At 43.4% G+C, this 14424-nt stretch overlaps 1 protein-coding gene across 1 annotated transcript in view; it reads left to right on the top strand.

The window, feature by feature from the left end:
• LOC135902752 (neprilysin-1-like) overlaps positions 1 to 14424 on the top strand; it is a 75522-nt gene that overhangs the window by 22826 nt on the left and 38272 nt on the right. Inside the window, exons 6-8 of the mRNA XM_065432971.1 lie at positions 517 to 696; positions 6597 to 6756; positions 9210 to 9308. Of these exons, the coding sequence (XP_065289043.1) occupies positions 517 to 696; positions 6597 to 6756; positions 9210 to 9308 (439 nt within the window). The remainder of the gene's footprint in view (positions 1 to 516; positions 697 to 6596; positions 6757 to 9209; positions 9309 to 14424) is intronic.

Raw genomic sequence — 14424 nt, 5'->3', positions numbered from 1 at the left:
TGAAGTGAAATGCTCTTCCAGCTGGAATGCCTTTTTTCTCTGTGGGTACAGCTTACCAAAAATATAAATGGAATGCAGCATACGACAATTCACCTCAACAAGAGTTCGTGTGATGAGAAGTGTGGTGGGTTTTATAAAAAATCATGTCGAAAGATATGTTTGACAGCAACGGGTGTTTTCGTTTCTAATACCACACCACAAACTGGGCTTTCTTTTGAGGTATCCTCATTTTTTATATTTAGTCAATACCTAAAAGAAAATTTAATCAAAACGCCTTTTGAATTGCTTTAAATGATGCCAGAAACCGTAGGTTTGTATGTATCATAGTTTCTTTTCATCTTGAAATGAGGAATGTTTATTATGGACACCCTGCATATTCCGGTTCCTTCTGGAGGTTATAATGATTGGTTTTAATGATTATATAATTATAATAATATAATGAGAGGAGTGTGCGCTCGAGTACTATTCTGGATGAAGCGTCACCTCATCCGCAGCTTGCGAATTCACGTCTTGCAGACCTCAGACCTGGTGGAGTGGATGATTTCTCTGAACCTGGACCTGAAAAATGAGGCAAAGCTGGAAAGGGTAGACGCTGTTGACATGATGATGCGCTGCAGCCTTGACTTTGGAATCCAGGCCGTCTTGTCGATTACATTCCATAGTGCCTGGTTCATCAAAAATAAACGAGCTATGCAGGTACGTGCAAGTCATAGCTATTTCGATCATTTCTTTGCCTACACAGAAACTGCTCCGTCATCTGAATGTTATTAGGCTGGCGGAGAGTTAGTCCTCTTAGCTTCGCTTTCGTATTGTTCACTAATTCTATTTTGAAATAAAACACACTGCCAATTTCCGCCTGCGTTTTATACGGCTTCGTTGCATCATCATGTGCTTGCTTGATAGTCTGCACTCGTTTTGGCGACCCTTGCGATGTATGTTCCTGAAAGCGAGAAAAGACGCACCCATTGCTTCTTGTAGTTACTAAGCCAGCCGTACTGCAGCAGCAGTGTGGTAAGTAATTCGGCTATAGGCTGCGCACTCTGTAAATGAATCGGTTATTGTTGTTCAAGGCCCTGAATACTCTCGCACTCTCTTCTGGGCCTATTCAATATCAGTCAGCCTGCCCGAAAAAGCAACGCAACCAAGGTTACTGAGGCTAATGCAGGGTGATGTTCCGTGAGGCCTGTAAGTTTTAGGCGCAGATCTTTTTACTCACTCGTCAATAAAGGTAGCGCATAAGCCGCAAATGTGGTCCATTAATTTTTTAAATCTCTCTCTCATCTCTCTGTATTGCATTCAGCTTTTTAGCATCAGCAAGAAGAACTGTTGAGAACAATCACTCGGAGGCGAACACCATATAAGAGGCATGTTCTCGTGCAGTTAGACAAAAAGGACTTGCCTAATGCGCTTCGCAGAACGAACACATTCACTTCACAAGTGAATACTTGTTGTGCTGAAGGAAGTCTTCTATGATCTTGCAACAGTATTCGCTAGTCCCCCCGTGGATCTGGAAATAGCTACCTGTAAAGAAAAGCCACAGCCATGTATATATATATATATATATATATATATATATATATATATATATATATATATATATATATATATATATATATATATATATATATATATATATATATATATGTATATATATATAGAGAGAGAGAGAGAGAGAGAGAGAGAGTACAGTAGTGCATGAACAACACCTACACAGCTTTAAAGGCACCGTATCAAGAGCAGAGGGCGCGGTAGCTGCACTGACTAGAAAATACACTGCGAATCATAAATCATTATCATTGCGCGTTATAAATGATTATCAATGACACGCATGTCGACAAGCAAATGTGTTCAGAATACAATATTTACAAACATGACTCTCAGGTAAGTGCCAGCGGTTACCATGATTATGTGTAGTGACGACAACATGACGTACACAGGCATATACAGAGGCGTGACGTTTAGCGCATGGCATCTCTAAGCGCAACCTTGAATTATCTCAAAATTGACGTGTTAAGCGTACAACATCGAGCCACAGCGACGTACATCAAAAAAGCCACATGTAAAAAAAAAAGAGAGAAAAACATCGAAATCATATATGTACACTGCATGGGAAGTGTATATTTGTGCTCAATCTAAAGTTATACTGGATAGTTTTCCTTTGTATTATTCATTCCGGACCAGACACATTAAATTTGTGAATCAGTTAGGATTCGCGAAGCTCGCAGTCATGGCTGGTGAGGAATCCAGATTCGAGTATTGCTAGTTTGAGATTGTTATTTGAGTGGCCAAGCATGTTAACATGTTTCGGGAGTGGTAGATTTGGTTGGTATTTGGCATGCGACCTATGGTTGTTAAAACGGATCCTGAAAGGTGTTTCAGTCGGGCCTATGTATTGCATGTAGCAAGTGCTGCACTGGAGCAAGTACGCTACATTTGATGAATGACAGTTGAAGCTGAATTTAATAGTGAACATGAATTGTCTGTCTATGCTGGTGGCAGCCACCTTAGGCGTTATATGAGCGCGGGCTTAGCAACGTGGTTTATTACGGCGGCTGCAACAGGTCGGGTTAGAAGTGGCGATTTTTGACGACGCTAGTATGCCGATCGTCGCCAAGCTCGCGCAAACACTCTACAGACAAAATAAGGCAGTCTCCCCACCACACTATACACAGATGCCGCGCAGTACCCCCAAAAAGCAGCCATGACGGCCAGCGTTGTCGACTATAACCTACAAGAGGTGGTCTCGATGACGGTCCGCACTGCCAGCGCCCTCGTAGCGGAGGAGACAGCCATCGCCTTGGCCATCCCCTCTAGTGCAACCAACGAGTACGTCACAATTATTACTGACTCCCAGGCAGCTTGCCGTAGCTACGCTAGAGGCAGAATATCTTCAGTCGCCCACCGACTCCTCAAACAAGCCTCCCAATTCCCGGACGTTGAAATCCAGGACACGAGTCCCTCCGTGGAAATCAGCGTGCGCACGCTGTAGCCCGAGCTCATGCCTCCAGGGCGCCACAAGAGAGGGATATGGCCGCATCCATGGAGCCCGTACCTTTACAATACAATGCCATACTACAGCACCACAGATTGAACAGACGACAATACCCGCCTCCCCACAAGACCCTCTCACGTGAAGATGCCGTAACATGGCGACAACTACAAACCAATACATACCCCATTTAAGCAGACTACACGCAATACACCCTACACTATATTCATACAACTGTCCCCTTTATAATGAATACGCCTCCCTATAACACACCACATGGGCGTGCCCAAACCTGAAGGCGGCCCCGCAAATACCCAACCCCACACACGAGCAGTGGGAGGCCGTGCTGACTAGTTCGGACCCTCGTAACCAGCAGCAACTGGCGCGGCGGGCCCGGGAGACAGCAAGAGCCGCAGGAGCCCTGGACTAAGGGCGCCTCCCGCACAAGCAGAAAGACACCTGCTTGTCCTTTCTTTTTAATAAATGTTGCTCCTCCTAGTATGTCATCTATATGTTTTTCGAACGTCTATACACGACACGAGGTGGCTCAGGAAAAACGGCTTTTAACCTGTCGCTTCTGGTGAGAATGTTGCAGTGTTTGCGGGATATGCCTAAGACCTTAGGGTTAGATGGGGAGTGTATGAGTATCAAATCAGCCGACTGGGAGCCACTGGGCTTGTTTGTGCCTTTAAGAAAGTCCATCCGGTCATGTCCTGCCGCTCGGTGTATCGCGTCATCGATCATCTTTTCTTGATATTTACGGTTGAGAAGCTTCTTTTTCAGTTCCTGGCAACAAGAATTAAAATCGCCTTCCTTCGTCGGAACATATGCGCTTAAAGAGCTGTGCCTGGCTATATGAAATCGCATGCTGCGCACGCACACACAAACACACACACACACACGCACACATATATATATATATATATATATATATATATATATATATATATATATATATATATATATATATATATATATATATATATATATATATGTATGGGTAGCGTGGTGTCAACTACTCCAAGCGAGGGCACTACAGCATCGATCAGTTTATTGAGTGCTTTCACAGCCTCCGAGTGGGCATTTGAAATCCATAATCGAGGAAATCAACGAAGGTCCGGTCGTTTCTTCGCGCAACCTTCGTGCCCGTTAATTTTCGCGCCCCAGTGTACCACAATCATCAGCATAATTTACGTGTCAATAAAATTTAACAGCGTAAAATATACGGAAGTGCAGCATGAATTTGTTACAATATAGATGTAGTTCTTAAATTTTCAGTGAAACGAGAAGCGATCGGTGGTAATTTTAGCCCACGAGTGGGCATAAATCGCACAGAAGGCGCACTCAACAGGCTCCGATGGCCTGCTTCGCTCCCGGTGATAAATTTCGTCCAGACACCGTATGGCAGGCTCACGTGAAGCCGCACAAGACTGAATTTCGAATAGCCTAGAAATCATTCAATTTATACCTAGATCAGGAAGTCCGCATAACTCACGTGAGTGCGAGCACAGTTTGTCCCCACCTTTTTTTCCAAGAACAAGCACTATTTTAGCAGAGAAATGCGCGGGCTACACCAGCCTCAGTGGTGTGCGACCTTTCATTGTCCATTTAGGCAATCAAAGTGTCAGAAACCTTTTCACTAGCTATTTGAGATACAGTATCCGTTGCAATAGTGAAACCGAAAGTCGAAAGTAAAAAACTAATGGTAATTGAGCCAGAATCATGACGCTAGCTCCAATTCCTTGTTACATGTAGGGCAAACATGTTCCTTGATAATTCGATGAATTACACAGGAATGTTTCTGTCAAGGTTCAGCTGCAATACTGCACGTGCGATAAAACTTTAGGGAACAACCACATATTTACAGCACAGTTCGCAGGATGATATCGCAGTAACTTCCCTATTTATGCTTAATAGGTAATTGCCCAGATTTAGCACAAAACTATATTTGGGGGACCAACTCCAACTTCTTTGCTTAGGTACAAGTAAGGCACATGAATGGTTCTGTCAGAGAAGCTGTGCAACAATGTCAACAAATGTTGTTGCCTTTTAAAATGGAATGATAATTTCTAGCAAATGACGAAACCAGAATTTCGATTCAGAAGATTCACTCACAAAAAATGGCCGAAACTTGGTAGATGTTAATAAACTGATGCGCAAGGTTCACAGACTCGTATTTGTGCATTAAAAATACACATTGTAGTTCTGTCAACTGCAACATTTAAAGCATTAAAATGCTTAAGATTTGACATATAAAAATTCAGCTCGCGTGAAGCTGTTGCATGGTTTAGTACGGTTGCCCTATTGTCCCGCTCTAAATTTACTGGAGTACATTAAATTAGTGTGACGTAAATTTAATTTTTCCGCTTGATGTCTAATATTCAGCGTGATTTACAGAATTGCAATGTCGTTTTTATTACAGAGTCCAACAATTGTAAACTTAGTTGTTGTGATCCCTTAATTTTCGTAATTTAGGAAACATTTCTAAGAAAATTGAAGGCCCATAAAAAGTTGATTGCCTTCTGTCGTCAGATTTAACCTATTCTCGTCAGCATCGATGCAGTCGTTGGCGATTAAAATAATTTCTCCATTACCAAGTGTTTCAATAGAAGCCATCTTCTCTTATAGCAGCTATTGGAACGTTGACGCTCATGTTAGTCATGAAGGAGGCAATAAGTGGAACGTGTAACGGAGCTAACCTAACCCGCGCAAGTTAAAATTGTACTATTGCCCACCTCTTGAAGTTTCTCACCTGAAAGCCAAGAATAGCCCTACTCGCCATCTTTAGCTTGTTTTTTGTTTGTTTTATTTTGTTCGGAGTAACTAAAATTCGAGGTGCGAAAGGGATCTATATTTATCGCCATCAGCCTGCATCAAGAAATGTACGCCGGACACGAAACGCTTCATGCAGATTATGATGCAAATCCTTATCACAAAGGACCGAACTTTGCCCGCCGTGTTTGCTTATCAGCTATGGTGTTGGACTGCTAAGCACGAGGTCGCGGAATCGAATCCCGGACACGGCGACCGCATTTCGGTGGGGGCTAAATGTGAAAACACCCGTGTCCGTAAATTTAGGTGCATGTTAAAGAACTCCAGGGGCTCCAAATTTCAGCACTCCCCTACTACGGTGCGCCTCATAATCAGATGGTAGTTTTCGCATGTAAAACCTCTCAATTTTTTAAAGTACCAAACCTTGCTTTTTTTGTAAACTGGCGGATTTCAGCCGCAGCGAAACTGTGTCGTGGAAGATGAATTGAAATCGGGTTTACTTGGCGTTTATTTATCGTGGTTGCTTAGCCACCAAATTGAACATTTGGAAGTCCACTCTCGCCATCCTGTTCTGCTAGGCGCCTAAGACACAACGATGAACTGCGTTGATATGTTGTGCGGAACGTATGCTAGCAAGGCCATTTTCAATGTGCGGTAAGAATACGAGAAAACGAGGCGTTTATTTTTGTCTGTTACAGCCACATGCCACCAGAGTGGGGGAAAGAATGCATAATATCGTTATGTTAAATGTAAATGTATATATATACATTAAAACGCAATGTGCCAGCATGGCGTGAAATACCTAAGAGGTTCTCGTCGCCCAATCCCTATGCAGCTCGGGTTCAGCGAAGAGGACGCCGCGTGGATTTTCTCGCGCTACAGTGTACCCAAGAAGAAGAAATTGGACGACTACATCGAGCTACTCGGCCTCTATGGCTTAACCAGTCCTGGCGATGAACTACTTGCAGCCAAGATCATGGAATACGAAAAGCAACGTGAGCAACGCATGTTCCCGCGCCGTAGTTACGGAAAAAATTACCAGGCGAAAGACTTGGACACTGCGGAAAGCATTGCGTCAGCACCTTATCTCTAAACATACTCGGCTTTTTTCCTGAAATGTACAACAAAAGATTATGTTTCAATGGTACTGCAGTGTGGTTCAGCGGCGCAACTTGCTGATCATTTTTTTTCACTATGCATAGCAGTGAAGTGCAAGCTTAGTGTAAAGATTTGGATTTCAATTCTTTTAAATACTCTTTTGCAGCGCAACTACACACACAAAAGATAGAAGATAGCACAGGCAAAACATTGAGCTCTATGTCGGACAGAATGTATAAAACCACATATCCTCTGCTATGCCCGTTACTGCCCGTACAAATGAATAAATAGTATTGGTAAATTCGCGGCTTTCAGCGCCATTGTATATATAAGCGAATTTACTGTATCCGGCCTGCACCAACTCATATCATTCTTGTTTTGTGCTTTGATGCCACCGAAGTGAAATTTTCTTTCTCTCGTTAGGATCCTCAACGCCAATTGTAGCTTGGTTTTTAAAGTGATCTGTTTGCTCTGCTGATTGAGATTTTGACGCATATTTCTGCTGCGTATTGACAGACACTTTGGTCTCTTTTTGGTTGTCGTATGTTTTGCTTTTCATCTTCTCTGTTGCTGGATCTGTTCAACGCTGCATTTGGCGACGTTATTGAGAATAGCCCTGTGCCCATTTCGCTGTGGCGCTTCCCATTCCAGACTGCTGCCGCGTTGATGTCCGATAAAATTCAAAAATTGTCGCTTGTTCCTTTAGCGCTGTCAGATCGCGCAAGAATATCTTCACATAACCTTTATCTCTCGAATGTTTGTGCGGCAGCCAACGCCTAGTTGAACCTTTCGTTTTTATTTTTTGACGAAATTTTTCAACACAAATTGAAATTATCATTACTGCTTTAATGTAGACGCTACTTCCACAACACATATTTGAAACATTTTGCGTTATTTGTGCTCCCTGAAAAGTGAATGGCTGCGCTGCCACGGCGCTTCAGTGGTCATGGGGGCCGACATTCGGCAGCACGTGCCCATTGGTCTCAGAGGCCATAGTACGCGTAGGGCTGTTTTTAATGCTCAGTATTGCGAATTATGTGCTATCAGCACCTACTCGATTTCACTGGAAGGAATGGGAGTTTCTTAAGAAACTCCGCGCTTTGTGAAGCACGAAGGACCATCACTGAAGCGCGATGCCTCACTCAGAGGGCAGTTGGCGCAGTGTTCTGGTTGATGGAGTTGATAAGAGCAGCTTCAAGTCGAAGCTGTTTCAGAAAGTGGCGTAATACTCAAATCCATAATTTTCGTATGCACTCCCAAGCGCAAGCATTTTCTGTGTGAATACTTTGGTAAGGTCACATAATCTATTCAATCCAATATTAAAGTTTCAAGTTCATTTCAAGAAAGTTAACACAGATTGTGTGCAAACACTGCATGGAATTGTGTCGAATTGAATTGATAACTCGTTATCGTTAAACTTCATGCTGCTTGCGCCCTCTCAGAAGTATGAAAATGTAATGGTGGACTAGAAAGAAATTTGAACCCTAGGACATGCAGCTTGAGAGCAATGTCGCATTTTGTACCATGAGCAAATATTCGCGGTTATTCATTCGGTTATCTAATACTAGGATCCAGCCACAGGAAGCCTTACCTCTCGGGTCCGGCTGCGACAGAGCGCGCAAATTCCGGAATGGCGAATGCTCCGAGTACAGAATTTCTTTTTTTATTTCTCCTGTAAGGCTTTACACAGCAGCCTCTATGTAGCTTTTAAAGTAGCCGGTATTAAAAATTCTGTACAAAATTCTGTGCGGCATCTGTGCATTTCATCTGTTTGTTTCGCTTTCCATCTTACTTTTTATGCACTATAATATATTCATATTTGAATGTAATTTAGGTTTCGCATATGTGGCCAAAGCTGTTCTGCGTTTCTTCCAGTTTTGCTCATTTCGTGTGCTCGCTCACCCTTGTATAATGACTTCTAGCTAGCTCTTAGTTTGTGAAAATAATTTAATTGATAGAAGGTAGCACTAGCTCCAGTCTAAATAGAATGTTATTGCATGTCATGGCTACTGTTCTTATAAATAACAATAGAGATTTGCTCCTGGTACAAACTTCATGATATTACTAGGACTCTCAGTAATCAAGTACCTAATAAAAAATCGTGATCGCTGTTTCAAAAGGTTTGACGGTATTTATTTGTGAATAAGCTGGTTATCTTAAACATCCTTTGTAGCAATTTTCAAGACATACGTGCTAATCATCAGTGCTTTTGTCATGGGAATCTGATAGTGGTCAGCTGCATCAATTCACCTTTGCAGCGTTGTGTAAAGCTTGCGACGCTCCTCCATTCCAGCCTGCATGACACAGCGACTGGACTAATTATAGGCACTTTCTTTGATTCCTTCTGCAGTAGAAAGAACCACCCTAAAGTCAACTCCCCGTGAAGCCTCTATTCTGCGCGTAACCATCAGTAGCATGGGTGAAATGACGAAGCCATACGTGACAGCAGGTATGTAGCCCATATTTTCGCTTTTCGCCACTCTCATCAAGCACACTCCCCTGTCAAACACGTGCATCCGTATAAGACTAGGCCATTAATTAAATTGTTTAACATGCGGAGGTGTATGTCCGAATTCTTCGACAAACGGCCTTGCCAAATCGTCAGCCAAGACACCGGAGAAAAGTGACTGCGCCACCGCCAACCAATCCACAATTCCTCACCTTGATACAAAATTAATCTGGGGCCTCCACAAGGCTTTCGTGGGAAAACATGTGCCCTTAACACCACATATTTGTTGAACCTCCAAGATTCCGCTTGCTTACTAGGAGCAACATCTCAGATTTTTGATGGCCTTGCCATGCTGACAGACGAGTTGTTGACGCGCACGCTATTACATACATAACCAACTGCTTTGTACTAGCTCTACAAGTGTGGCGGCGGCCGCATTTTCCTCCACAGATTTAGGCACTGTAGCAATAAGCGGTAGCTAAATATTCTCAAAACAACAAATACACGCCTTCAAGCAAATCATTCCTGTATAAAAGGAAAGCTTTCGTTTCTTCTTTGCCGGTCTTTTGGTGTGTCTGCATGATAGGCTTGCCATCAAGCAAGAGCGCATTCACGCAGCTTTCATCCGCCTCACCCCTCCACCGTCAAACTACCGGTTTTTGTTTGAAGAAAAGGTCTTCTCTGCTTCTCTTAGAAAACGAGATGCCAACAAAATTAATCGATGCCCTATGTCTCCGCTAAAAACCTATGAATTAAAAAATGAAGAAATCGTCGCTAAATGTTCCGATTCTTCAAAGCAGGAGCTGGCAACCGCCAAGGCTAGCAGGAGTGCTGCGCCATTATTGGATAATTTCAGGCTTGTTCAGAACGAATATAGAATGAGGTACCCAACGCTGTACAAAAGTATACTGCAAAAGGCGTTAGCCATAAACAGCTTTGTAGCAAGAATTTAACTTTTTCAGTAGAGATTCGCTTTACATAGGTTTAAAATGTGCGTTGTTTCTCAATAATTTATGCTTTCCTCTACATTAAATGCTCCTTTATTTGGGTGGTGTACGAGATCTATGGAATCTGGCCCGGAGCTGTGCGTTCTCATTCTTGCCGTGATTACACTGCCGATTTGATGATACGAAGGAGGCTGCGTTGATGGCTGTTCGTTGACGGATACTTGACATCAACCACGACTCCAGCGGCGTTAATCCCCACTACAGAAAAGTCACCATGAATCTACCCCTAGCAGATTTGCCGTAAAACACATAAAGGGGGCAATAGCTCTTTTGCGGCGTGCACATACAGTTACATACTACCAAGAAACAAAAAAAAGATTGCGCTGCATGCAGAATTATGCAGTAACATTAAGATATGGGGCGGTGTTATGAAGTAGCAATCTCGACAGAAATCTCGAATCGAAGAGCGGTGAGAGTAACTTATCGCTATCTGTTATCTTTACTTAAGCATTGGATGGCACTTGCGGCGCGCTCTTTAAAGAAAGGCTGAGGCAGTGTGAAGAAAACGCCAAAGGTATATTAAAGGGGCCTTGTAACACCTTTCCAGCAATAATGCAATGGCCTCACAATTAAGACGCCTCGCAAGCATCATGCCACAGAAATTTTCGGAATACTTCAAGTATCAGTCAACTTATCGCAGAAATGGCCGGCTTTCTCTTGTCTCCACTGGCGTATTAGCAGGTACAGAGCGCAGAAGACGAGAGGGAAAATCCCCGCCAAATGTTGAGTGTCTCGGCGGCGAAAGGACTCGCTGCCATACGCTGTGGTGGCTGGGGTGGACGATGCCACGCACCATGACACAGCTATAACGGAGGACTCGTGCAGCCGACGCATCCACGTGAAAGTATCACGCGCACACTGGCAGTGCAACGACGAGTGGTTTTTCGATCTTTTGGAGATCAGAGAAATATATATCTTTCATTTATTTTACTCCAAATTCACAGTTCCATGTTAGCGAGATTCTTCTCACGTTAACAGAATCAGTCATTAGTGGCTGATGGTTTCAGCTGCTTGCGTTCACGCTGCATGACGACACTGCGGAGAGAGAGCAAGTTATTTATTTTTCTCTTCTCTGCGTGACATTGCAAATACGCTAATGCATGCACTGCAATAATTATTAGCCGATAACTTCCAAGGTGCCCTTTGTACAGACAATCAACCCTTCTTTTACGATCTATTAAATGCATTTTTGGACCTTTCAAGAAGTCATAATTTAGTCGCGCGTTTAGGGTATTTCAGTTGCAATGCTTAGGTTGTCGTACATGACGCATCAATCACGAAAACCGAGATATTGGAACCAGTGCTGTCTTTTCGGTGACCGCTCAAACGTAAGCATGGCGTGACTGGCGCTTTCATCAAGAGCGTTGTTGTATATAGGCAACTGGCGTAGTGGAGGAGTCATAACAGAACAAAAGAACACTTTTGTTATGTTTTATGTTTATTAAGTAGCTGTTTGTGTAAACATTAGCTTGCTTCAAATTGAACTGGAGCTAGACATAAGTTTCTGGGATCACCCAGTTCTGCTAGGGTCGACCTGAGGAAGTCATAGGTATACACTTGTACACATATGAAAGAGGGCAAGTATGGCTTCCAAGATACCATACAGGCGAAGCATACATGAGAAATGGGCTACAAGAAAGGTACTACTTACCAGTTACCATGCAATAATGGAATGCACATATCCTTCAAACGAAATTCGTTAGTTTTAGTCAGATTGGTGACGAGTGCAAATTCTTTGGCTCGAGCACGCTCTATACAGCTATCGCCCACACTGAGATCTGAACTCGCCAACACTTTACCGCTTTTTGTCCGCACACATGTAGTGAGACTGCTATCAACATTTTGATGAGCACAGTGTTCATGTAAGCATCTTATGCTCTTAGTGATGTCAACTCAATCACAGTGAGCTAGACGCAAGGCCATCAGAGCAATGAAAGCGCAAAGATGCACTCAGCGGTTAATTTACTCCTAGCACAGACAATGGGGCCAAAACAATGCTTTATCAGAACGCGAACGCATACATGTAAATGACGGCCTAAAGCGAGCAAACACACGCACATGCAATTTATAGGTGAACTTTTCAGTTGCGCCTCTGTGGATCCTTAAAGAGCTACATTGTATGGCGAGTGATGGCGGCGTACGCGCCCCCTTTTATAGCGGGTGCTGAATAAACGGTATTGATTGTTAATGATACCGAAAATGAGCGTTGTGTTTTTCTTATCTTGCTATGCGTTTATAACATTGATTTGGAAGTTTATGTATGCTGAACGAAACCAAGCTGTGTCTCGTTTTAATCAAGAAGTGCTTTCTTCTTTTCTTTCATCACAGTTGTTCCCTTCTCACATAGCCGCGCTTCAGTCGCTGATCTAATAACAGCCCTTGCTAATGTCAGTGAAAATTGGTTCTGGATCGTTTTTCGCGCACTTCCTCGCGATCCATTTGGATCGACCTTGGCAGAGTTCCCTTCATCAATCACATAACGGAAGACGCTTGTCAGTGACACGCCGCTTTGCCATTTTCTTGATATCATATGCTTCCAGGGCCTCTCGTTCCGCTGCTTCTTCACTTTTGCCGAGAATTCTAACATTCCTAAATCGTGTCTAGCGCCAACAATTATTTACATGTGTGTCCAAGTGCATACCATCCCAGCTTCTCACATTATGCGCATGCTCTCTCATGTGATCATTGTAGCAGCGCGATCGATTTCACCGAAGCCCACCTTGCTGGAAGACAGCGCTATCTCGTGCACTACTTCCATGGAACATTTTACAAAGAGTTCGCCGTGCTCCTTGCCACATTCTTTTTTGACATTGCTTACGTTGCAGGTACAGCGAAACAAGTCTGAAGGCTTTACTGGGGCACAAAATACAACGGGAACACCATGCCCGCCCGTCAGCTAGATTTAATTGTGGCTTTCCATGTGCAAATAGGGCACCACTTCAGGGCCACTCTAATGTAAATCTATTCCCAACTTTTCGTTTCCGTTTCTGCAATGAGCCCAACACAACTGATCAACATTCTTCCGAACCTTCCCCAATTTCTTTGTTTGTTCCGCGACGACAGGAAAACTGAAAACCCCCCTGTAATACGTGCATAGACTAATTGTGGATTATTAGACCGAAAAAATAACAATAATCTCGGACTCTACGCGTCTTCACCATCAGCCCTCCGCAACCGATCAAAAGCTTTCGGTCAGCGCCCACTTCGCCTGTCTCTCACGCAACGTCACAAAACCGCAAGAACTGCGTCAAAGTGACGAGTACGTGTTAATTATGCGTTTATGCGCCGAACAAAACTGAACTTCTTTCGGAATTGCTGCGGACCACCCCTATCCAAATTGAGTATAAGATGGCTGCCCACCTATCACTCTGGCCATGGATACTCGTAGTTGCCGAAGAAAATGCATTGATTTGTGTCTTTAAAAATTTCCCTTGCGAGTTTAACACTGTTGAGCCCTTTCAGCACGTACACTCCATCACTCTGCCAAATTTTCTCCGCTGGCGAGCCTTTATAGTTGCATCTTTACCTTTAGGTGGCAAGCCCCCGCTATTTCCTACCAGATACAAAAAGCTAAGGAAGAAGAAGCGATTCGGTCTAAGATACGGGCATCACCCTCCTTATCAGGTTATCTACTTTCACCGCACTAGCCAAGTCCAACCGAAATACTCTGCACTTCTGTTTGCTCCTCGCCTCTGGTCGGGCAATTAGATCAGAAAAACATGTTAAGTAAGGCAGTGCTTTTTCTTTGAAAATAAACAGGAATGACCTATAAACGAAAAAAGCGTTTGATTGGTCTGTCCAAAGAACGCTGTCACTCACCACCCGATGCTTGCCTGGTGGCTACGTAAATTTGACGTCAGGAGGTTGGATTAAAAACAGATTGGAATAGTTTTAAGTCATGAGGCCCCTGTTCTCAATTTCGTAGACTGAGTGCTCTCCATCGCTACACGTTGACATTTGTAGGTGTGTTTCTCCAAGTGCGAAGAGGACCGTATGAGGGAAGCCAGCTGAAAAAAGCCTACTAAACTCAATGTTACAAGGAGAAACCGCCTAATGCGGCTGCGGTTTGCAAAACGCGGACTCAAGGCAAAGTGAAGCTGTCCCATTTT

The sequence above is a fragment of the Dermacentor albipictus genome, chromosome 2 (genome assembly GCF_038994185.2).
Source record: "Dermacentor albipictus isolate Rhodes 1998 colony chromosome 2, USDA_Dalb.pri_finalv2, whole genome shotgun sequence".
Classification (NCBI taxonomy): domain Eukaryota; kingdom Metazoa; phylum Arthropoda; class Arachnida; order Ixodida; family Ixodidae; genus Dermacentor; species Dermacentor albipictus.
Note: the sequence above shows the minus strand (reverse complement) of the source record. Positions and strands in the feature narration are given on the sequence as shown.